At 34.8% G+C, this 27,880-nt stretch overlaps 1 protein-coding gene across 5 annotated transcripts in view; it reads left to right on the forward strand.

The window, feature by feature from the left end:
* The window catches only part of LOC142236755 (uncharacterized), an 825,257-nt gene that overhangs the window by 69,148 nt on the left and 728,229 nt on the right, over positions 1–27,880 (forward strand). For all 5 annotated transcript variants that reach the window (XM_075308030.1, XM_075308025.1, XM_075308026.1 and 2 more), the window contains one exon: positions 8,424–8,653. In XM_075308030.1, the coding sequence (XP_075164145.1) occupies positions 8,535–8,653 (119 nt within the window). In that variant the 5' untranslated portion in view covers positions 8,424–8,534. Of the gene's footprint in view, positions 1–8,423; positions 8,654–27,880 lie in introns of those variants that run through there.

Raw genomic sequence — 27,880 nt, forward strand, 5'->3', positions numbered from 1 at the left:
AGCTTGATAACTTTTAAAAAAAAAACGCATAAAATTTGCAAAATCTCATCGGTTCTTTATTTGTAACGTTAGATTGGTCCATGACATTTACTTTTTGAAGATAATTTCATTTAAATGTTGACCGCGGCTGCGTCTTAGGTGGTCCATTCGGAAAGTCCAATTTTGGGCAACTTTTTCGAGCATTTCGGCCGGAATAGCCCGAATTTCTTCGGAAATGTTGTCTTCCAAAGCTGGAATAGTTGCTGGCTTATTTCTGTAGACTTTAGACTTGACGTAGCCCCACAAAAAATAGTCTAAAGGCGTCAAATCGCATGATCTTGGTGGCCAACTTACCGGTCCATTTCTTGAGATGAATTGTTCTCCGAAGTTTTCCCTCAAAATGGCCATAGAATCGCGAGCTGTGTGGCATGTAGCGCCATCTTGTTGAAACCACATGTCAACCAAGTTCAGTTCTTCCATTTTTGCAACAAAAAGTTTGTTAGCATCGAACGATAGCGATCGCCATTCACCGTAACGTTGCGTCCAACAGCATCTTTGAAAAAATACGGTCCAATGATTCCACCAGCGTACAAACCACACCAAACAGTGCATTTTTCGGGATGCATGGGCAGTTCTTGAACGGCTTCTGGTTGCTCTTCACTCCAAATGCGGCAATTTTGCTTATTTACGTAGCCATTCAACCAGAAATGAGCCTCATCGCTGAACAAAATTTGTCGATAAAAAAGCGGATTTTCTGCCAACTTTTCTAGGGCCCATTCACTGAAAATTCGACGTTGTGGCTCGTTAGTAAGTCTATTCATGATGAAATGTCAAAGCATACTGAGCATCTTTCTCTTTGACACCATGTCTGAAATCCCACGTGATCTGTCAAATACTAATGCATGAAAATCCTAACCTCAAAAGAATCACCCTTTATATATATATATATATATATATATATATATATATATATATATATATATATTATATATATATATATATATATATATATATATATATATATATATATATATATATATATATATATATATATATATATATATATATATATATATATATATATATATATATATATATATATATATATATATATATATATATATATATATATATATACTTTATGGGGTCTTAGAGCAATATTTCGATGTATTACAAACGGAATGACAAAGCTAATATACTAATATATATATATATATATATATATATATATATATATATATATATATATATATATATATAATATATATATATATAAAGGGTGATTTGTTAAGAGCTTGATAACTTTTTTAAAAAAAAAACGCATAAAATTTGCAAAATCTCATCGGTTCTTTATTTGTAACGTTAGATTGGTCCATGACATTTACTTTTTGAAGATAATTTCATTTAAATGTTGACCGCGGCTGCGTCTTAGGTGGTCCATTCGGAAAGTCCAATTTTGGGCAACTTTTTCGAGCATTTCGGCCGGAATAGCCCGAATTTCTTCGGAAATGTTGTCTTCCAAAGCTGGATAGTTGCTGGCTTATTTCTGTAGACTTTAGACTTGACGTAGCCCCACAAAAAATAGTCTAAAGGCGTCAAATCGCATGATCTTGGTGGCCAACTTACCGGTCCATTTCTTGAGATGAATTGTTCTCCGAAGTTTTCCCTCAAAATGGCCATAGAATCGCGAGCTGTGTGGCATGTAGCGCCATCTTGTTGAAACCACATGTCAACCAAGTTCAGTTCTTCCATTTTTGGCAACAAAAAGTTTGTTAGCATCGAACGATAGCGATCGCCATTCACCGTAACGTTGCGTCCAACAGCATCTTTGAAAAAATACGGTCCAATGATTCCACCAGCGTACAAACCACACCAAACAGTGCATTTTTCGGGATGCATGGGCAGTTCTTGAACGGCTTCTGGTTGCTCTTCACTCCAAATGCGGCAATTTTGCTTATTTACGTAGCCATTCAACCAGAAATGAGCCTCATCGCTGAACAAAATTTGTCGATAAAAAAGCGGATTTTCTGCCAACTTTTCTAGGGCCCATTCACTGAAAATTCGACGTTGTGGCTCGTTAGTAAGTCTATTCATGATGAAATGTCAAAGCATACTGAGCATCTTTCTCTTTGACACCATGTCTGAAATCCCACGTGATCTGTCAAATACTAATGCATGAAAATCCTAACCTCAAAAGAATCACCCTTTATATATATATATATATATATATATATATATATATATATATATATATATATATATATATATATATATATATATATATATATATATATATATATATATATATATATATATATATATATATATATATATATATATATATATATATATATATATATATATATATATATATATATATATATATATATATATATATATATATATATATATATATATATATATATACTTTATGGGGTCTTAGAGCAATATTTCGATGTATTACAAACGGAATGACAAAGCTAATAAACAATCACATCTACAAATTTGAATTTAAAACGCTCCATTGAAGGCTAGAGGTGCAAAGAAAAAATGCTTCCTTCCTCTAAACGAAATTTTATCTTAATGAACTGATTTTCTGTAGAAATAAAATATTGACAAAACTTTCTATTGAAATAAAATTTTGACAAAATTTTCTACAGAAATAAAATTTTGACAATATTTTCTATAGAAATAAAATTTTGACAAAATTTTCGATAGAAATACAATTTTGATAAAATTTTCTATAGAAATATAAACTTCTATAAGAATATAATTGTGACAAAATTTTCTATAGAAATATAATTTTGACAAAATTTTGTATAGAAATAAAATTTCGACAAAATTTTCTACAGATATAAAACTTTGATAAAATTTTCCATAGAAATAAAATTTTGACAAAAAATTTCTATAGAAGTATAGATTTTGACAAAAATTTCTATAGAAATGTAAACTTGACAAAATTTTCTATAGGAATATAATTTTTAAAAAATTTTCCATAGAAATAAAATTTTGACATTATTTTCAATAGAAATAAAATTTTGACATTATTTTCAATAGAAATAAAATTTTGACAAAATTTTTTATAGAAATAAAATTTTTGACAACATTTTCCATAGAAATAAAATTTTTGACAACATTTTCTATAAAAATAAAATTTTGACAACATTTTCTATAGAAATAAAATTTTTGACAACATTTTCTATAGAAATAAAATTTTTGACAACATTTTCTATAGAAATAAAATTTTTTGACAACATTTTCTACAGAAATAAAATTTTGACAAAATTTTCTATAGAAATGTAAACTTGACAAAATTTTCCATAAAATAAAATTTTGACATAAAATTTCCATAGAAATAAAATTTTCACAAAATTTTCTATATAAATAAAATTTTGACAAAATTTTTTATAGAAATAAAATTTTTACAACATTTTCTATAGAAGTATAGATTTTGACAAACTTTCTACAGAAATAAAATTTTGACAAAATTTTCTATAGGAATAAAATTTGTACAAAATTTTCTATAGAAAAAAAATTTGACAAAATTTTCTAGAGGAATAAAATTATTGTTGTTTTGATTTCAGCTTAAAATCATGTATTGACTAAACTACAAGTGTAGTTTAAGCAACGGAGGAAAAGTATGCTCAACTTGACCTAATCCTCTAATACATACTTATGTCTCGCCCGATAAATCAAAAAGAGACTTTTGCCAAAGTGCATAAATATTGCTTAATCATTCCCATATGTTTTGGGAGCCACTGTGCTACAATCGTTAGCATTCCCGCCCCACATAACAGGGTCGTGGGTTCAAACCCAGTCTCGTCCAAACACCAAAATTTTTCAGCGGTGGATTATCCCACCTCAGTAATGCTGGTGATATTTCTGAGTGTTTCAAAGCTTCTCTAAGTGGTTTCACTGCAATGTGTTTCGGACTCGGCTATAAAAAGGAGGTCCTTTGTCACATTGGTGAAGGGCATAATATAGTCGATCCCGCCCGACTTTAGACTTTACTTACTTGTTTAATATTATTATTATCTTTTAGTGGCATGACTCTGTACACGGACGAAAAAGACTGTTTTTCATATGTTTGGTTGTAAAAATTATATGTTTGGAGCACAAATTTTTTAACACAATATTTTTAAATGCAAGCATATAATGTTTATAAACTAGCATAACATATATTATCTTAGAAATAACCTATAAACATATATGCGTTTAGAAAGAGAGACCTAGAGATATGCTGCAATTAAAATAATGGAAGTAACCAATTGGCACCTTAAAAATATATCCACACAAAGAAAATTTCATTAAAATTGTTTACTACCAGTGTATGCCCTAAGGTGAAACATAATATGTTTGAACAATATAAAAAATAATTTGTTTGGACCAATTCTGAAAATATATATGCTTGAAGCAAACTGTGTTTGGGGTATATGTTACAGAAGCTCACATAAACAGGTAGCCCTTAATTTTATTAAATATAGAAAAACGGTTTATCTCATATCAGGTTTTATTTGTTGCCGCATTAACCTAAGTTTTTAGTTGCTTATTTTGTTATATTTTTTATTATAATTTGCAATTATAATAAAGATTTTAATAAATAAATAAACTCTTCAAAACAAAAACTAATTTATTTAATTTTTATATTTTCAGGATAGAAATACAAAACTTCTCCACGAACTAATATCGACGATCACAGAAATGATCTAAATACAAATTTATTTCACAAACAAATTTAGTTGTAGAGTTACGATTCTGGCGATAATATCAATTGCGAACTAGTTTATGATTTTTTATAATTTCCATAGCAATAATATTCCACCAGCTATTTTGGTTCTCGTGAAGAAAAGCAAACTTATTGATTTAATACTTCAATAAATTACTTTAAAACAAACAAACAAGAAAAATGTTGTTTTTAGATGGGAAACATGGAACATTTTTACCGTAAAAATTTTGTTTTTTTTTTTCCACCAAAATGAATTAAATGGTTGACGAAATGAAAATAGATATAATGTCTTAGAAAATAATATGGTTGCGACAAACATGTTGCAAATAACACTTTTGCTCCAGGAGGTGATCATATTCCTTCTCTGGGTTTAGACAAGAAATATGATCTCCCCAAGCACCGTTTGAAGAGCATAATGTCATTATTTTATTGAGAACATGAAACATTTTTGTAGCAAAAATATTGTTTTCTTGCAAATATAACATGCTTGACGAAATCAAACACATAAATTCTGGAAAAATAAAATGGTTGCGTCAGATATGTTTAAAACAAGTAAGGAAAGTCTAAAGTCGGGCGGGGCCGACTATATTATACCCTTCACCACTTTGTAAGTCCACATTTTCGATACCATATCAAATCCGTCCATGTGTTGCTATATGAATACATACACATATATTCTGTATATATGAGCAGATCTGTACAGAGTTCTGCAATACTTATAGATTTTACATTTATGTCGGCTAATGCGCTGAGGTGGAACACAATGTTAGTAAAAAAAATATAGGAAACATTTAAATATGAACCAATTTTGAGGCAACTTCGCAAAAGTGTATTTATGATTTATTGGTCTATAGATGTGTAATAGAGTAATAGGAAAATTTGAGTCATTTTGATAAGTTTTCGACCTAGCAGTGGCGATTTGATAAGGAAAATGTAGGTATTTCGGCCAGTTTTTCCTAAATCGGAAAAACATATATATGGAATCTATATCGAAATCTGAATCGATTGCAATCAAATTTCACACGTATAGTTGCTATGTTGAATCTACTCCCTGTGCAAAATTTCACGTAAATCGTATAACAACTTTGATCTCTGTGGTCATATGACGGAAAATCGGGCGAAAGATATATATGGGAGCTATATCAAAATCTGAACCGATTTCAACCAAAATAAACACGCATATGCAGAACCTTAATTCTACTGCCTGTGCAAAGTTTCAAGTTCAATTCTACTCCCTCTGCAAAATTTCACGTAAATCAGAGTAGCACTTTTGCCTCTGTGGGCATATTAGTCCAAATCGGGCTAATGATATATATGGCAGCTATATCTAAATCTGAACCGACTTCAACTAAATTTTGCACAATTAACGATACTATAAAACGTACTCCTTGTGCAAAATTTCAAGCAACTCAGGGCAAAACTCTGGCTTTTGAGGCCATATAAATCCAAATCGGACGAAAGATATATATGGGAGCTATATCTAAATCGGAACCAATTTTAACCAAATTAAGCACACTTAACGATACTATTAAACGTACTTGTTGTGCAAAATTTGAAGCAAATCAGGGCAAAACTCTGGCTTTTGGGGCCATATAAGTCCAAATCGGTCGAAAGATATATATGGGAGCTATATCTAAAACTGAACCGATTTCAACTAAATTTGGTATAATTAACGATACTATTAAACGTACCCCTTGTACAAAATTTTAATCAAATCAGGCCAAATCTCTGGCTTTTGAAGCCATATAAGTCAAAATCGGACGAAAGATATATAGGGGAGCTATATCTAAATCTGCTCCGATTTCAACTAAATTTAGCACAATTAACGATACTATTAAACGTACTTGTTGTGCAAAATTTGAAGCAAATCAGGGCAAAACTCTCGCTTTTGGGGCCATATAAGTCCAAATCGGAGGAAATATATATATGGGAGCTATATATAAATCTGAACCGATTTAGCTGATATTTGGCAGTTTTTACGGGACTGACAAAACATTCAGATGTACAAATTTTGAAGAACGTCGGTTCATAAATACGTGAATTATGATCAAATCGGTGATAACTATATATGACAGCTATATCTAAATCTGAACCGATTTTTTCCAAAACCAATAGCGATTGTCTTCTACCCGAAGAAAGACGTTATGTCAAATTTGAGGACAATCGGACGTAAAGTGCGACCTGTACTTTGTGCACAAAATTACATATACAGACAGACATATATATACATATAAAGGGTGATTCTTTTGAGGTTAGGATTTTCATGCATTAGTATTTGACAGATCACGTGGGATTTCAGACATGGTGTCAAAGAGAAAGATGCTCAGTATGCTTTGACATTTCATCATGAATAGACTTACTAACGAGCCAAAACGTCGAATTTTCAGTGAATGGGCCCTAGAAAAGTTGGCAGAAAATCCGCTTTTTTATCGACAAATTTTGTTCAGCGATGAGGCTCATTTCTGGTTGAATGGCTACGTAAATAAGCAAAACTGCCGCATTTGGAGTGAAGAGCAACCAGAAGCCGTTCAAGAACTGCCCATGCATCCCGAAAAATGCACTGTTTGGTGTGGTTTGTACGCTGGTGGAATCATTGGACCGTATTTTTTCAAAGATGCTGTTGGACGCAACGTTACGGTGAATGGCGATCGCTATCGTTCGATGCTAACAAACTTTTTGTTGCCAAAAATGGAAGAACTGAACTTGGTTGACATGTGGTTTCAACAAGATGGCGCTACATGCCACACAGCTCGCGATTCTATGGCCATTTTGAGGGAAAACTTCGGAGAACAATTCATCTCAAGAAATGGACCGGTAAGTTGGCCACCAAGATCATGCGATTTGACGCCTTTAGACTATTTTTTGTGGGGCTACGTCAAGTCTAAAGTCTACAGAAATAAGCCAGCAACTATTCCAGCTTTGGAAGACAACATTTCCGAAGAAATTCGGGCTATTCCGGCCGAAATGCTCGAAAAAGTTGCCCAAAATTGGACTTTCCGAATGGACCACCTAAGACGCAGCCGCGGTCAACATTTAAATGAAATTATCTTCAAAAAGTAAATGTCATGGACCAATCTAACGTTTCAAATAAAGAACCGATGAGATTTTGCAAATTTTATGCGTTTTTTTTAAAAAAAAGTTATCAAGCTCTTAACAAATCACCCTTTATAAATCGACTCAGAATTTAATTCTAAGCCGATCGGTATACTAAAAGATGGGTCTATGACAATTATTTCTTGGCGTTACATACAAATGCACAAACTTATTATACCCTGTACCACAGTAGTGGTGAAGGGTATAAAAATAACATTATGCTCTTGAAACATGTTTGGAGTGATCATACCCCTTCTCTGCATGCAGTAACAAAAATGTTCTATTCTGAAAATTCTTTGTAGCAATCGATTAAGGAGGTCAAAGATAACTTCATACAATGTATCATACAAATTTTGGTTCGAGTTTCAATATATAAGACAAATAAAATTTAAAATTTTAATGTTAATAATTTAAAAATTTTAAATAGTTTTTATTGACATGTACTGAGCTCAGTGATCATATTTACACTACAGGACCTATTCACATGTTACTAGTTAATTTTGTTTGCGTTTACATATTGCCCGTAACCTTTTCTAGAGTATGGCATTTTTCTTTGCGGGAACCATATTGTGTAGATCCAGGCATAGTTTTTAGAATTTTTAATTTTATTCCTTGTTGAGTTTAGCTCCGCTTAACTTCCACATAAAAGGTCCACAAAAGACTTTAGTAAACTGCTAATAGCCACATTTATATTTTGAAACTCTCGGAAATAGAAAACAAAAATCAATAAAAAAAAATGGCTGGCGTTCAACGTAAATTGGTGCATATGCAATTCAACTCCCCAATGGGTTTGTATTCGCAGCAGGCAGTCAAGGAAACTTTACATCGTGAATTGAAAGCTTTTGGTGCAGAAGGGTAAGTATTTTCATATTGCTAATACTATATTCGAAGACTATGTTAATGATTAAAGAATGGAGAAAATTTGTGAAAATGTTCAAAGAAATAACGTCCCAAGCAAAAAACAAGTAAGGGCAGAATTAAGTTCGGCCCGGCTGAAGCTTAAATGTCCACCACCATGAAAATACAGAGAAATTCTATTAACGTTAAGTTTTTTTTTTATCATTTAAATATTCCTTGTTTTTTGTTTATAATTACCCATATATTTTTGCAAAATACTATATTTTATATTTATTAATATTGACAATTATTTAAATACTATCATTTTTATAATCCTATAAAAATACCGTCGTGGTAGCTATGATTTGTTGCGTGTGTATTGCATTGCACATTTGGCTAGTTGGTACCAAAAACCGCAAGATTTGGCCAAAATTATAGCTTAAACAAGTAACAGGTTGGCTGATAAGTCCCCGGTCTAACAAAGAAAAACACATTTTTTTTGTCCAAATTCGTTTTTATTATTCAACATAAATCCTTCCAGGAGCGATACACCGATTATAACGACCTTCCAATTTTTTGATACCATTTTGGTAGTACTCCTTCGGTTTTGCCTCAAAATAGGCCTTAGTTTCGACGATCACCTCTTCATTGCAGCCAAATTTTTTCCCTGCGAGCATCCTTTTGAGGTCTGAGAACAAGAAAAAGTCGCTGGGAGCCAGATAAGGAGAATACAGTGGGTGGGGAAGAAATTCGAAGCCCAATTCAATTTTTGCCATCGTTCTCAATGACTTGTGGTACGGTGCGTTGACTAGGTGGAACAACACTTTTTTCTTCTTCATATGGGGCCGTTTTGCCGCGATTTCGACCTTCAAACGCTCCAATAAGACACTGTTGCTGGTTTTTCCCTTCTCAAGATAATCGATAAAAATTATTCCATGCGCATCCCAAAAAACAGAGGCCATTACTTTGCCAGCGGACTTTTGAGTCTTTCCACGCTTGGGAGACGGTTCACCGGTCGCTGTCCACTCAGCCGACTGTCGATTGGACTCAGGAGTGTAGTGATGGAGCCATGTTTCATCCATTGTCACGTATCGACGGAAAAACTCGGGTGTATTACGAGTTAACAGCTGCAAACACCGCGTCCAGAATCATCAACACGTTGTTGCTTTTGGTCAAATGTGAGCTCGCGCGGCACCCATTTTGCACAGAGCTTCCGCATATCCAAATATTGATGAATGATATGACCAACACGTTCCTTTGATATCTTTAAGGCCTCTGCTATCTCGATCAACTTCATTTTACGGTCATTCAAAATCATTTTGTGGATTTTTTTGATGTTTTCGTTGGTCACCACTTCTTTCGGGCGTCCACTGCGTTCACCGTCCTCGGTGCTCATTTCACCACGCTTGAATTTTGCATACCAATCAATTATTGTTGATTTCCCTGGGGCAGAGTCCGGAAACTCATTATCAAGCCAAGTTTTTGCTTCCAACGTATTTTTTCCCTTCAGAAAACAGTATTTTATCAAAACAGGAAATTCCTTTTTTTCCATTTTTTCACAATAACAAAAGTTGCTTCACAAAAGACGCTCTATCTCACAAACTAATTGAGTTACAGACGTCAAATTTTGACACGACTCATTTGAAGGTTGGTACTATATAAAAATAATATGCATTTAATACTAGCGACGCCATCTATATGTCAGACCGGGGACTTATCAGCCAACCTGTTATATACGGCCGTAAGTTTGGCCAGGCCGAAATTTATGCACCCTCCACCATGGTTTGCATAGAAACTTTTTCTAAAGACTGTCATCCACAATCGAATTAATACGTAAATAATTCAGTTTGACAAAATTTTCTATAGTAATAAAATGTTGACAAAATTTTCTATAGAAATAAAATTTTGGTAGATTATTTTTGGGGATCGGCTATATATAACTATAGACCTATATGGACCAATTTTTGCATGATTGTTAGAGACCACCGAGGTGCAATGGTTAGCATGCCCGCCGTGCATACACAATGTCGTGGGTTCGATTCCTGCTTCGACCGAACACCAAAAAGTTTTTCAGCGGTGGATTGTCCCACCTCAGTAATGCTGGTGACATTTCTGAGGGTCTCAAGACTTCTCTAAGTGGTTTCACTGCAATGTGGAACGCCGTTCGGACTGGGCTATAAAAAGGAGGTCCCTTGTCATTGAGCTTAACATGGAATCGGGCAGCACTCAGTGATAAGAGAGAAGTTCACCAATGTGGTATCACAATGGACTGAATAGTCTAAGTGAGCCTGATACATCGGGCTGCCACCTAACCTAACCTAGAGGCCATTTACTAACCCCACGTACCAAATTTCAACCGGATCGGATGAATTTTGCTCTTCCAAGGGGCTACGGAGGTTAAATCTGGAGATCGGTTTATTTGGGGGCTATATATAATTATGGACCGATGTGAACCAATTCCTGCATGGTTTTTAGAGACCGTATACTAACACTTCATACCAAATTTCAACTGAATCGGATGAATTTTGTTCATCCATGAGGCTCCGCAAGCCAAATCTGGGGTCAATTTATATGGGGGCTTTATATAGTTATGGACCGATGTGGACCAAATTTTGCACGTTTGTTAAAGACCATATACTTACACCATGTACCAAACTTCAGCCGGATCGGATGAAATTTGCTTTTCTTGGAGGTTCCGCAAGCCATATCGGGGTATCGGTTTATATGGGGGCTATATATAATTATGGACCGATGTGGACCAAGTTTTGCGTAATTGTTAGACGCCATATACTTACACCATGTACCAAATTTCAGCCCGATCGGATGAAATTTGCTTCTCTTAGAGGCTCCGCAAGTCACATCTGGTGATCGGTTTATATGGGGGCTATATATAGTTATGGACCGATGTGCACCAATTTTTGCATGGTTGTTAGAGATCATATACTTACACCATGTACCAAATTTCAACCGAATCGGATGAATATTGCTCCTCCAAGAGGCTCCGCAAACCAAATCTGAGCATCGGTTCATATAAACCGACTATACGTAAAAGTGGTCCGATATGGGCCATTTGCAATACCATCCGACCGACGGACGGACAAGCGTAGATCGACTCAGAATTTCACCACGACCCAGAATATATATGCTTTATGGGGTCTTAGAACAATATTTCGATTTGTTGCAAACGGAATGACAAAGTTTATATATACCCCATCCTATGGTGGAGGGTATAAAAATGGTGGTAAAGGGCCAAAATATCACAAAGCCACGTTCGTGCAGTGTGTGATAGCCTCGTCTTTCGTTTAAAGATCGTTTCACTTTGTTGCATTATATATAGAACACCCTGTGGATTGATATAGTACTATCCATTATGTGGAGATTTTTTAAAGAAAATTATTGTATAAATATGATCCGTGGTAGTGGGTGTTTAAGATTTGGCCCAACTGAATTATTTTACTCTATGCATTTAAACTCTTCACTTTGTTAGCTTTTATTTACTGCTCCCACAAACTTCCATATAAAATGGTATATGTTCAATTCAAGTTATTTGGATTGTTTTTCTTTGCCGAAATGAAAATAGTCAATGAAATGTTCAAATGATTCCTTGCAACAAAGAGAGTTGAATCGTTTTCTTTTTTGCATGTAGGTTTTTGCGGAAAGTCAGTAAAAATTCCAATCAACTGGATATTCTTTTTTTTTTGTTGGTTGAATCAAAATCCTCAATCGAAAGTTAACCAATAGGAACTGACTATACGTTTAATAGGGTAAAATGGATTAAATGAGACTTTCGTTAATGTAAACGGGTTGAAAATCGCACGACGGGGTAAATTCCATTCCAAAGGACAAGTCCTGAGGCAGTTTTGTGGGATCACCCGATAGATAGGTCCTCATTAAAAATTGAGATAAACTATAGCGTTGGTGCCAGTCCCGTAACTATGAATCTTTACCAATATTTCGGTTACACCCTCATAAAAAAAATCGCCTCTGTACACAGAACGAAAAAATAATATTATTTGATAACAAAATACGAAGATCCAAATGAAATGTTATTCAATTTTCCTGCGATAATTTTTTTTTAAAGATTCAAAGTCCATATTTGTAGGTGTTTTATCGAAAATATTTTCTAATTAAAACTGATAAAAAAATCCACTATTCAACAAAAATATCGTAGGCACTTTACCACTTACAAAACCGACAAAGAAATTCACTATTCAACAGTTCGGTCGTAGTAGGTTTGTAAGTTTAATATCGGTAAAAATAAATCGACAATTTGATATAAATATCGTGAGCGATTTATCAACATTAAAAAAATCCTAATTTCGATAAAAATGTCGTAAGCATTTGATCAATTATAATTAATGAGTAATCATCAATTTATCAATATTGATCAAAAACTGTGGTTGAAATAAAATATATTTTTACATAAAATAATAGTGTTAATATTTCTATTTAGAAATAATTTGTTCAACCAAAATAATAATGAATATAATTTTTGATTTTTCAAACAAATATTAAATAAGTAAACACTCGAATTGTTGTCTCCATTGCATATATAATTTTTGACGCATTCCATCTCGAATGACAGTAACAATACTAGCAGCACAATAAATACTAAATCACAATAATAACACCTAATACTTCCTCCATTTTGGTAAATTAAGATCGCGTGTTTACTGTTTAAACGTTACGATACGAATGATAGAAAAATGACATCCACAATTGATGGGCCTGATAGATTATTTTTCGACGCTTCCAAAAACTAACGATTTCTAAATTCTTTAGCACATTCTCGTACGAAAAGTGAGAACGTCTGCTTTCTCTCTGGATGCTACAAACTAACGTGCAGATGTATATACACTGTTAGAAAAATATGTTTTTCATATGTTCCGATATAAACAAAATGTGTTTCGGGCACAATTTTTAAACACAATATATTCAAGTGCAAACATGTAATGTTCCTAACTAACACTTAATGTTTGGGACACATATGTTAATATGTTAGAATATATTATGTTTGGGGCATGAATGTTTCATTAAAATAATATGTGTAAATGTAAACATATATAAATTTACAAATTTCGAGTAAACATATATATGATGTGACATTTTATTCAGAGACCGACAGAGAGAGAGAGAGAGAGAGTATAGAGAAAGAAATAGAAATGGAAACCGGGAGGGTTGACGAAAGATATCAACACAACATAGCAAGAGAATCAAAAGAGAACAATTTCTGTGAAACCGCTTGTATGTTGTTTCGGAAAACTGTTCTATGATAATTGATATGTTTTATTGATATGCTTAAGTCTAAATATTATTTAATTTGAATATTAGAATGAGTATTCGGAGTGAAGAGAATAGACATTCGGAACCAAGAGAATAGACATTTGAAAAAAAAAAAAAAACAAGTATATGCGGCCGTAAGTTCGGCCGAATCTTATGTACCCTCCATCATGGATTGCGTAGAAATTTCTACGAAAGACTGTCATCCACAAATTTCAACTCACTCGGATGAAATTTGCTCCTCCAAGAGGCTCCAAAACCAAATCTCGGGTTTATATGGGGGCTATAAATAATTATGGACTGATATGGGAGACACCGTGGTGCAATGGTTAGCATGCCCGCCATGCATACACAAGGTCGTGGGTTCGATTCCTGCTTCGACCGAACACCAAAAAGTTTTTCAGCGGTGGATTATCCCACCTCAGTAATGGTGGTGACATTTCTGAGGGTTTCAAAGCTTCTCTAAGTGGTTTCACTGTAATGTGGAGCGCCGTTCGGACTCGGCTATAAAAAGGAGGTCCCTTGTCATTGAGCTTAACATGGAATCGGGCAGTGATAAGAGAGAAGTTCACCAATGTTTTATCACAATGGACTGTCTAAGTGAGTCTGATACATCGGGCTGCCACCTAACCTATGGACCACTTTTGGCATGGTTGTTAAATATCATATACTACCACCACGTACCAAATTTCACCCAGATCGGATGAATTTTGCTTCTCCAAAAGGCACCAGAGGTCAAATCTGGGGATCGGCTTATATGGGGGCTATATATAATTATGGACTGTTATAAACCAATTCCTGCATGGTTGTTGGATACCATATACTAACATCACGTACCAAATTTCAACCGAATTGGATGAATTTTGCTTCTCCAAAAGGCACCGGAGGTCAAATCTGGGGATCGGTTTATATGGGGCCTATATATAATTATGGACCGATATCGACCAATTTTTGCATGGGTGTTTGAGGCCATATATTAACATCACGTACCAAATTTCAACTGAATCAGATGAATTTTGGTCTTCCAAGAGGCTCCGGAGGTCAAATCTGGTGATCGGTTTATATGGGGGCTATATATAATTATGGACCGATATGGACTAACACCATGTACCAAATTCCAGCTGGATCGGATGAAATTTTCTTCTCTTAGAGGCTCCGCAAGCCAAATCGGGGGACTATATATAATTATGGACCGATGTGGACCAATTTTTTTCGTGGTTGTTAGAGACCATATACTAACACCATGCACAAAATTTCAGCCGGATCGGATAAAATTTGCTTCTCTTAGAGGCCTCGCAAGCCAAATTTGGGGGTCCGTTTATATGGGGGCTATACGTAAAAGTGGACCGATATGGACCATTTGCAATACCATCCGACCTACATCAATAACAACTACTTGTGCCAAGTTTCAAGTCTATAGCTTCTTTCGTTCGGAATTTAGCGTGATTTTAACAGACGGACGGACGGACATGCTCAGATCGACTCAGAATTTCACCACGACCCAGGATATATATACTTTATGGGGTCTTAGATCAATATTTCGATGTGTTACAAACGGATTGACAAAGCTATATCCTCTGGTGGAGGGTATAAAAAGAGTATATAATGTGTTTAAACATATTATTGTTAAACATGCGTTTTAAGGGACCAAATAGTTAATTCCAGTTTCTGAATATTTGCTTGTAGCAAATTATCTTAAATTTAATTGTTTTGGAATACAAATAATTTATTTGAATTTTGCACCCCGAACATTTATTTATATATTTATGTATAAGTCAATAGGCAATCATGAGCGTTTATTCAGCAACTTACTCTTTTATATGTTGTATTAAACTTGCAGCCATATTTATCTGTTTCCTCTATTCTCTCGCCCTCTCTGAGGTTTCTAAACATATATGTTTATAATAAATTACTAAATTAATGTATTTTTGCACCAAGAGACATTATATTTGAGAAAATGTTATATCCCAAACATAATATTTTCTAACATATTAACATATATATGCTCCAAATATGCTAGTTTATGAACATAAAATTTTTACACTGTAAAATAGAAAAACATTCGTTTTCGTTTTTGTTTTTTATTTTAAGGGGGGTTGTGCAATGGGGAGGTCCCACGGCTCTGCCAGTTATGAATACCAGAGGGACATTCTCTAAAAATTTCAAGTAAATCGTAAATAAAATTCAAGTCGAAGTGAATAAAATTTCTTTAGGGAAATTAGACAGACAGATATTGAATTTTGCAAAAATATTACATTTATAAACACTCTAATAAACGTTACTTCAATGTGGGTATCGCATTGTCTTTCCTGATTATTTCATAGCAACTTGAATGAGGAGAAAGCAAAAATATTTAAACAACTTAAAAAAAACTATAAAGTTTTGCAAATGATAATGTTGTGCAAACTCTTTTACAGTTCTTTGTCGAGAAAATCAAAATACAACGAAAGAAACAATTTTTGTTTATTTTTTTTTTATATTGACTGACGGCGAATGTATTGAGCAAATGCTGCAATCAATATGAGTCGACAATAACACTAGTTTACACTGAAAATGTACATTTGATTAGAGGTGACTTTTCTTATGTATTTGGATCTGCTGAATTCGAAAAAATTTTAAAATTTTTTTTTACAGTTTTTGTTTTTGAGATTTTTGGTTTTTCGCTCTTTTTTCACTAAACAAATTATATCTCTAGTTAGAAATGACCGATTATATCGTTGTTGTTCGGTATTAAAAAAAAAAAAACTTTTTAACTTCACTCATGTTCCGTTATTCGGAATCGCAAATCACAAGAATTTTTTGTCCTATAACGAACAAATTAAGATACTCTCCGCCTGCAATCCAATTCCAATCTTAACTTTTCATTAAAGACTCAAAAGTATATCGCCAAATTTTAAGTTTTTCTAAACTGTAGGCATGAAAATATAGGCAAACGATTTATTTGCTGTTCAAAACAAATATTCTGTGAACATGGGATCTCTAAGGGGTTCTAACCAAAACAAATGCATATGGAACAAATACGTCCTATGTTAGGTTAGGTTAGGTGGCAGCCCGATGTATCAGGCTCACTTAGACTATTCAGTCCATTGTGATACCACATTGGTGATCTTCTCTTTTATCACTGAGTGCTGCCCGATTCCATGTTAAGCTCAATAACAATGACGTCCTATGTACCGTGTATGTGTGCTGCATGTTCACTTGGGATCGTTTGTTAGGTGATAAGAGAGCTAAAAGAATTACAACTGATTATTGTTGTCTTGTTCTAGATTTTGTTAAGATTTTCAATATTCTAGATATAAGTTTTTGTTCAATAAAGAAATTAGTAATCATTTGCAACTCAAGCAGAACAGTACGTTTTTATACCCTCCATCATAGGATGGGGGGTATATTAACTTTGTCATTCCGTTTGTAACACATAGAAATATTGCTCTAAGACCCCATAAAGTATATATATTCGGGGTCGTGGTGAAATTCTGAGTCGATCTAAGCATGTCCGTCCGTCTGTTGAAATCACGCTAACTTCCGAACGAAACACAAGTAGTTGTTATGGATGTAGGTCGGATGGTATTGCAAATGGGCCATATCGGATCACTTTAACGTATAGCCCCCATATAAACCGTTCTCCAGATTTGACCTCCGGAGCCTCTTGGAGGAGCAAAATTCATCCGATCCGGTTGAAATTTGGTACATGGTGTAACTATATGGTCTCTAACAACCATGCAAATATTGGTCCACATCGGTCCATAATTATATATAGCCCACATATAAACCGATCCCCAGATTTGGTTTACGGAGCATCTTGGAGGACCAAAATTCATCCGATCCGGTTAAAATTTGGTATATGGTGTACGTACAATTACGCAAAAATTGGTCCACATCGGTCCATAATTATATATAGCCCCCATATAAACCGATCCCCCGATATGGCTTGCGGAACCTCTAAGAGAAGCAAATTTCATTCAATCCGGCTGAAATTTGGTACATGGTGTTAGTATATGGTCTTTAACAACCATGCAGGAATTGGTCCATATCGGTCTATAAATATATAAACCGATCCCCAGATTTGACCTCCGGGGCCCCTTGGAAGAGCAAAATTCACCCGACCCGGTTGAAATTTGGTACGTGGTGTTAGTATATGGTCTCTAATAACCATGTAAAAATTGGTTCATACCGGTCTTAATTATATATAACCCCATATAAACCGATCCCCAAATTTGACCTGCGGAGCTCTTGGAGGAGCAAAATTCATCCGATCCGGTGACTAACCGGCCGCTAACAACCATGCCATTGGTCCATATCGGTCTATTGTTATATATAGCCGATCCCCAAAAATAATTTCCAAAATTTTATTTCTATACAAAATTTTGTCAAAATTTTATATCTATAGAAAATTTTGTTACTACACAAAATTTTGTTAAGATTTTATTTCTATAGAAAATTTTGTACAAATTTTATTTCTATAGAACATTTTGTCAAACTGAATTATATACGTTTTAATTGGCTTTTTTATACCCTCCACCATAAGAAGGGGGGTATATTAACTTTGTCATTCCGTTTGTAACACATCGAAATATTGCTATAAGACCCCATAAAGTATATATATTCTGGGTCGTGGTGAAATTCTGAGTCGATCTGAGCATGTCCGTCCGTCTGTTGAAATCACGCTAACTTCCGAACGAAACAAGCTATCGACTTGAAACTTGGCACTTGGCAGTAGTTGTTATTGATGTAGGTCGGATGGTATTGCAAATGGTCCATATCGGTCCACTTTTACGTATAGCCCCCATATAAACGGACCTCCAAATTTGGCTTTCAGACCCTTTAAGAGAAGCAAATTTCATCCGATTCGTCTCAAATTTGGTACATGGTGTTAGTATATGGTCTCTAACAACCATGCAAAAATTGGTCCACATAGGTCCATAATTATATATAGCCTCCATATAAACCGATCCCCCGATTTGGCTTGCGGAGCTTAGAGAAGCTTTGAAACCCTCAGAAATGTCACTAGCATTACTGAGGTGGGATAATCCACCGCCGAAAAACTTTTTGGTGTTCGGTCGAAGCAGGAATCGAACCCACGACCTTGTATATGCAAGGCAGGCATGCTAACCTTTGCACCACGGTGGCTCCCTGACAGAGTATGTAGGTTCCAAATTAAGACTCGACTTCCAGTAGAAATTATGCTATATTTCAAATAAAAAACGTCTTTAAAATAAAGTGTTGAAAAATATGTTCTATATTGGAACGAATTTTTGCTTTGAAGTCAAGATGCAACAAGTATATACGGCCGTAAGTTCGGCCAGGCCGAAGCTTATGTACCCTCCACCATGTATTGCGTAGAAACTTCTACTGAAGACTGTCATCCACAATCCAATTACTTGGGTTGCGCCAACACTTGCCGATGGCAAGGTATCTTAAAACTTCTTAACATCGTCTTCTCAATTGTAAGTTAGTCCATACAAAAAAGGCCGATTAAAGACGTCAATAATTCAGTTTGACAAAATTTTCTATAGAAATTAAATTTTGGAGAAATTTTCTATAGAAATAAAATTTTGACAAAATTTTCTATAGCAATAAAAATTAGACCAAATTTTCTATAGAAATAAAATCCAATGAAGGACTGGGGAATTCTTCCCACTTAAATATGAGGTAAATTATTAGTTTTTGTATCCAAAAGAATACCAACAACCGAATTCCAATTACACCCAACAACAACAATGCAGCAATTTTAAATTAAGCAAAACGAAGTTTCAACAGGGATTAATGGCAACAACAACAACAATGATGTGAAGTCTGAGTAAGATTTTCCACTTCCACAAATAATGAAGGTACCACCAGTAATCATAAGTTTTGTTGGGTATAGCAATAAAATTTTCTATAGTAAAATAATTTTTACAAACTTTTCTATAGAAATAAAATTTTGGTATATTATTTTTGGGGATCGGCTATATATAACTATAGACCGATATGGACTAATTTTGGCATGGTTGTTAGCGGCCATATACTAGCGCAATATACCAAATTTCACCACGTACAAAATTTCAACCGGGTCGGATGAATTTTGCTACTCCAATAGCTGCGGGGGGTCAAATCTGGGGATCGGTTTAAATGGGGGTTATATATAATTAAGACCGGTGTGGGCCAATTTTTGCGTGGTTGTTAGAGACCATATACTAACACCACGTACCAAATTTCAGCCGGATCGGATGAAATTTGCTTCTCTTAGAGGCTCCGCAAGCCAAATCGTGGGAACGGTTTTTATGGGGGATATATATAATTATGTACCGATGTGGACCAATTTTTGCACGGTTGTTAGAGATCATATGATGACGCCATGTACCAAATTTCAGCCGGATCGGATGAAATTTGCTTCTCTTAGAGGCTCCGCAAGCCAAATCGTGGGATCGGTTGATATGGGGGCTATACGTAAAAGAGGTCCGATATGGCCCATTTCCAATACCATCCGACATCAATAACAAGTACTTCAAGTCGATAGCTTGTTTCGTTCGGAAGTTAGCGTGATTTCAACAGACGGACGGACGGACAGACGGACATGCTTAGATCGACTTAGAATTTCACCACGATCCAGAATATATATACTTAATGGGGTCTTAGAGCAATATATCGAATGTGCAGCAAAATGAAGATAGAGGAAGCACGCTCAAAAACAAACCCAGCCAAATACATTCAAATCGATGATTTGAGTTTGGCAAAGGAAAAGAGATATGCTGGCAAATTTGTTTAGGCAGTAGCCGACTATCAAACCCTTTTTCGGGAGGTTCAAGTGTAGTTCACTTTGGGTTGAGTGAATTACCCGAATTTATTCTCATAATTGGTTGATAGTTTTGCTGCAAGTAGAGGATGCTGATGAGGAATGTGGTAATTCCGAAACAGCTGTACGTCCAACCATCTTGCAGTCTATAGGGCTTTGCCCAAATAAATTTGACAAGCATACTTTTCCTCTGTTGGTTAAGCTACACTTGTAGTTTAGTCAATGCATGGCTTTAAGCTGAGATCAAAAACATCAATAAAGATTTATTTTTTATAAAATACCTATATAGACCAACAACAGGATTTTACTTCTAAAACTTCTGGAAGCCTAATTATTATTTGAAATTTTGTGTTTTTATAAATACATATTCTGGAGATTGTTGTTATCTACCATATTTGATGTGGATGGGTGCAAAGAACCTAAAATGTAGGGTTCTTTACACCCCTAAAATGCTGAGGTTTGTCGTCGAGTCGTATCAACATTTAAAATGATAGTTCTTTTGGACATACAAACCTTTGGAATACTGTTAAAATGAGATTTAGGTACACCACCTGAAGTCGAGGCTAATAAGAAATGCTGGAGTCGGAGTCGAGCAAAATTGATTCGAACCCACAGCCCTGGTCAAAAGAACCAAAGATTATAGATTTGAGGAAGATAGGAAATTGGCTTGCGTCATACCAAATGTTGCATTTGCCATGTTAGTTCAATACATGTTTTTAATCTTTTAGTTGTTTGTCGTTTTTATTTTTTAAATGAAAAATTTAACTTTCTTAAAGAAACAATGTTAAATTTTAGGCAACAACAAAAAAAATACATTTTCCCCTTTATGGAAATTTATTTCGTGCACTTAATTTCTTTTTATTTGCATTTTAATGCTATGTCAAAACTTGTCGTATACGCGTTTGGTTCGAGTATTAAACTAATCTGGTGAATGGTTCGATCTCCTCAGTAGCTAATTTCCTATCTTCCTACAATTTATAATCTTTGAAAAGAACAACCAGCTTTCAAAACAACATTTTTGCGACGAACATGTTGCATGCTCTCCATCCAAAAATAACATTTTGCTCTTGAAACATGTTTGAGGTGATCATATTCCATCTCTGGGTGTAGGTGTGTTGAATTTGATCCAATTCGATTCAGATTTAGATAAATCCTCCAAATAATTATACCCACAAAGTGGTTACGGTATAATAACTTTGACCTGCCAAAAAATGTGCCTATCAGAAGTATTGATTTTGGACCCCACACGAAGAGAAGGAATATGATCACCTCAAACATGTTTTAAGAGCAAAATGTTATTTTTGGGTGGTGACCATGTAATATGGTTTTCGCAACCATGTTATTTTCACGGAAATCATGTATCTGATTTCGGCAAGCAGGATATATTTGACGAGAAAATAACATTTTAGTGAGAAACATGGTCACTATACAAAAATAACATTTTGCTCTTGAAACATGTTTGAGGTGATCATATTCCTTCTATGCGTGCATAAATGCTGGTGACATTTCTCAGGGTTTCAAAACTTCTATAAGTGGTTTCACTGCAATGTGGAATGCCGTTCGGACTCGCCTATAAAAAGGCGGTCCCTTGTCATTGAGCTTAACATGGAATCGGGCAGCACTCAGTTATAAGAGAGAAGTTCACCAATGTGGTATCACAATGTACTGAATAGTCTACACGGATGAAAAAGACTGTTTTTCATATGTTTGGCTATAAACATTATATGTTTGGAACATACATTTTTAAACACAATATTTTTTAGTGCAAGCATATAATGTTCATAAACTAGCATAACATGTTTGGGACATATATGTTAATATGTTAGAACATATTATGTTTGGGACATAAAATGTTTGTAAATATAATATGCTTGGATGCAAACATATATTCATTTAGAAATAGCCTATAAACATATATGTGTTTAGTAGCTTGGAGCGCTATTTAACAGGGAACGATATTGAATTAAGTTGGTGGTTGTTGCTTGTTATTACAAAATTAACATTTTATTTTTCCTTGGGCAATTGATCAGCTACTTCTTTGATCCTTACAAACTGTGTGGTCCACTGTTCGAATCCCCGTCCGGCAAAAGGTAAAATTAAAATAAAAAATCATACAATTGAATAATTTCTTCTACAATGTTTGTATTACAGAAAAAGGTGCTAAGAACTAAAAAATCTCGTGGAAGTGAGAAAGATGTGGGGGAATATACAATTGGGCAGAAACAAAATTTTGAGCATTCAGGTCGAAAACCTATGTTGTTAGCACCTATATTACCTGTTTATTTTCATAATTCATTATGATTGTAAATATATAAATAAATAAATAAAATGTTGAGCACAATATTGTTTGGGAGGATTTTTTTTAAGCATATAATATTTTTGGGTGCAAAATGCTTCCAAACATATTATATGTTCACATAATAACATATTGTTTTTTGGAAGACAACATTATTGAATTTGGATGCAAAAATACAAAATGTTTGGAACTTAGACTACCCAAACATATATTGTTTAGACCAATATGCTTTCAAACATATTATATATCGGAAGAGATCAAACATATAAATGTTTGGGCAATACCCAAAAATGTATATGCTTGAAGCAAAATATGTTTGGGAGTATATGTTACAGAAGCGATTTTTTGTGAGCGTGTAGGTGAGCCTGATTGATACATTGGGCTGCCACCTAACCTAACCTAGATATAGCTCCCATATATATGTATCGCCCAAATTTGCACAAAGTAATATTTTGCATCACTCTTCAAGTCTGCAAGATTTCATCCAAATCGGTTCAGATTTAGATATAGCTCTCATATATATGTATCGCCCGATTTTCCCAAATTTGGTCATAAAACTCTTATTTATCAGCCGATCTTACTCAAACGTGGCTTACTATAATCCTTTATAATACTAGCAATATGTGCAAAAAATTATCGATATCGGTTCAGATTTAGCTGTAGTTCCCATATATGTATCGCCCGATTTTCCCAAAATTTTGCCATAAAGCCCTTATTTATCAACCGATCGTACTAAAATTTAGCACAAGTTAACCTTCTATGGTATTAACGAAACCTGCAAAATATCTTCCAAATCGGTTCAGATTTATATATAGCTCCTATATGTAAAAAGCGCCTGATTTTCAAAAATTTGCCCCTAATAACTTAATTTTTGACCATAGGGGCCTCATTTATTAACCGATCTTATCCAAACTTACCACAAGGTAACCTTCTCTGGTATCAATCAAACCTACCAAATATCATCCACATCGATTCACGTTTAAATATAGCTCCCATATATATGCACAGCTCGATTTTCCCAAATTTGTCCATAATTCTCTTATTTATTGACAAATGTTACTCAAATTTCAAATTTAGATGTATTTGCCGATCGAACTTAGACTTACGCATATCTCTTAAATAAATATATTGTCCGATTTTCACAAATTTGGCTACATTATCCACACTAATTAGGCGATTTCCTATTTTTTTAATAATTAACTCAATATTAGTGGTCTACTAACTCTGTAGGTAGGAGCCACTGTGCTGCAATGGTTAACATGCCCGCCTTGTATACACAGGGTCATGGGTTCAAACACAGTTTCTATCAAGCATCAAAAAAGTTTTTCACCGATGGATTATCCCTCCTCACTAGTGCTGGTGACATTTCGGAGTGTTCCAAAGCTTCTCTAAGTGGTTTCACTGCAATGTGGAACGCCGTTTGGACTCGGCTTTAAAAAGGAGGTCCCTTGTCATTGAGCTTAACATAGAATCGGGCAGCACTCAGTGGTAAGAGATAAGTTCACCACTGTGGTATAAGATTGGTCTGAATAGTCTAATGAGCCTGATATATCGAGCTGCCACTATACCTAACCTAACTCTGTAGGCGTAAAACCAAGTACAGCTCCTAATATATGTCGTTTCTGTTCAGATTGTGATAAAATTGCAATAAACATCAGTGCTGCCGCTAGTGAAAAATTGAGTGAAGTAGATTTTGGAAAAAAGTGGAGTAGATTGAATAAAATTGAAGTAGCATACATTTTTGAAAACAAAACAATAGAATTCATTTTATTATACCCTCCACCGTAGGATGGGGGTATATTAACTTTGTCATTCCGTTTGTAACACATCGAAATATTGCTCTAAGACCCCATAAAGTATATATATTCTGGGTCGTGGTGAAATTCTGAGTCGATCTGAGCATGTCCGTCAGTGCGTCTGTTGATATCACGCTAACTTCCGAACGGAAGAAGCTATCGACTTGAAACTTGGCACAAGTAGTTGTTATTGATGTAGGTCGGATGATATTGCAAATGAGTCATATCCGTCCACTTTTACGTATAGCCCCCATATAAACGGACCCTCAAATTTGGCTTGCGGGGACTCTAAGAGAAGCAAATTTCATCCGATCCAGCTGAAATTTGGTACATGGTTTCAGCATATGATCTCTAACAACTATGCAAAAATTGGTCCACATCGGTCCATAATTATATATAGCCCCCATATAAACTGATCCCCCGATTTGGCTTGCGGAGCCTCTAAGAGAACCACATTTCATCCGATCCGGCTGAAATTTGGTACATGGTGTAAGTATATGGTCTCTAACACCTATGCAAAAATTGGTCCACATCGGTTAATAATTCAATGATTAAAACCGCTATGTTCATCGTAATTAAAGGAATAGGAACAACAATTAGGTAATATGGGGAAAAATTTGAAGCAGAACAAAAAGTGAAGCAGATTTTTGGAAGAGGGAGTGACGAAGTAAATTTTGTGAAAATGAAGCAAAATACTTCGATTGAAGTAGTAGCGGCAGCACTGATAAACATGTACTCCTTAATTTTCATAAATCAAGAAATGCGGTTCATCTCCCAAACCTATACTAATGATACCCCCCAAATGCCTATGTTTACTAATTCATTGGTGGAGGTTTAGGGTATGATATAGTCGGCCCCGCCCGACTTTATACTTTAGGTATATAATAGAGGTCTGCATCGAATAACTTTTCACTACATGTATGCAATTCGCTGTCGAATATAGTACATACACTGTCTTTCTCTCAGAGCGCAAGTAGTGAAGTGAAGAGAACACTTGCTTGTCAAATACCACCAAGTACTTATCCGAAACAATATGTGTTACGAAAAAAAGGAACAATAACAAGTATATACGGCCGTAAGTTCGGCCAGGCCGAAGCTTATGTACCCTCCATCATGGATTGCGTAGAAACTTCTTCTAAACACTGCCATCCACAATCGAATTACTTAAGTTGCGGTAACGCTTGCCGATGGCAAGGCATCTTGAAACCTCCTAACACCATCTTCTAAATTGTATGACAAAATTTTCTATAGAAAGAACATTTTAACAAAAATTTCTACAGAAATAAAATTTTAACAAAATTTTCTATAGAAATAAACTTTTGACAAAATTTTCTATAGAAATAAAATCTTGGTAGATTATTTTTGGCTCGAGTGGCAACCATGAATATGACCGAACAAAATTTGAACAAAATTTTCTATATAAATAAAATTTTGACAAAATTTTCTATAGAAATAAAATTTTGACAATGATAAAAATTTTATTATGAACCGAATAATATTTTAACAAAATTTTCTCTAGAAATAAAATTTTGACAAAATTTTCTATAGAAATAAAATTTTGACAAAATTTTCTATAAAATTAAAATTTTGACAAAATTTTCTATAGAAAAAAATTTTGGTAGATTATTTTTGGCTCTAGTGGCAACCATTATTATGGACCGATATGGACCAATTTTTGTGTGATTGGACCAATTTTGGTATGGTTGTTAGCGACCATATACTAACACCACGTTCCTAATTTGAACCGGATCGGATGAATTTTGCTCCTCCGGAGGTCAAATCTGGAGAACGTTTTATATGGGGGCTATATATAATTATGGACCGATATGGACCAATTCTGGTACGGTTGTTAAAGATCATATACTAACACCATGTTCCAAATTACAACCGGATTGGGTGAAATTTGCTTCTCTTGGAGACTTCGCAAGCCAAATCTGGGGATCGTTTTATATGGGGGCTATATATAATTATGAACCGATGTGAACCAATTTTTGCATGGTTGTTAGAGACCATATACCAATATCATGTACCAAATTTCAGCCGGATCGGATGAAATTTGCTTCTCTTTTAGGCTCCGCTAGCCAAATCTGGGGATCGGTTTATATGGGGGCTATATATAATTATGGACCGATGTGGACCAATTTTTGCATGGTTGTTAGAGACCATATACCAACATCATATACCAAATTTCAGCTGGATCGGAAGAAATTTTCTTCACTTTTAGGCTCCGCAAGCCAAATTTGGGGGTCCGTTTATATGGGGGCTATACGTAAAAGTGGACCGATATGGACCAGTTTTCGTATGGTTGTTAGAGACCATATACCAACACCATGTACCAAATTTCAGCCTGATCGGATGAAATTTGCTTCTTTTAGAGCAATCGCAAGCCAAATTTGGGGGTCCGTTTATATGGGGGCTATACGTAAAAGTGGACCGATATGGACCAGTTTTCGCATGGTTGTTAGAGACCATATACCAACACCATGTACCAAATTTCAGCCTGATCGGATGAAATTTGCTTCTTTTAGAGCAATCGCAAGCCAAATTTGGGGATCCGTTAATATGGGGGCTATACGTAAAAGTGGACCGATATGGACCAATTTTTGCATGGTTGTTAGAGACCATATACCCTTTATATGGGGGCTATACGTAAAAGTGGACCGATATGGCCCATTTTCAATACCATCCGACCTACATCGATAGCAACTACTTGTGCCAAGTTTCAAGTCGATAGCTTGTTTCGTTCGGAAGTTAGCGTGATTTCAACAGACGGACGGACGGACGGACATGCTTAAATCGACTCAGAATTTCACCACGACCCAGAATATATATACTTTATGGGGTCTTAGAGCAATATTTCGAAGTTTTACAAACGGAATGACAAAGTTAATATACCCCCATCCTATGATGGAGGGTATAAAAATGTAAGTACTTGAGAAAAAGTACAACATGGATTCTCTTCACTTCACGTGGTACCACAAGTATTTCTCAGTTATGTGCGAAGCAAAACTTTCCATTATTATTAATCATAGATATGTATGTATATGGGAGCTATATCTAAATCTAAACCGATTTGGCTGATATTTTGCACATCTTACGAA

The sequence above is a fragment of the Haematobia irritans genome, chromosome 4, assembly GCF_050003625.1.
Source record: "Haematobia irritans isolate KBUSLIRL chromosome 4, ASM5000362v1, whole genome shotgun sequence".
Classification (NCBI taxonomy): Eukaryota; Metazoa; Arthropoda; class Insecta; order Diptera; family Muscidae; genus Haematobia; species Haematobia irritans.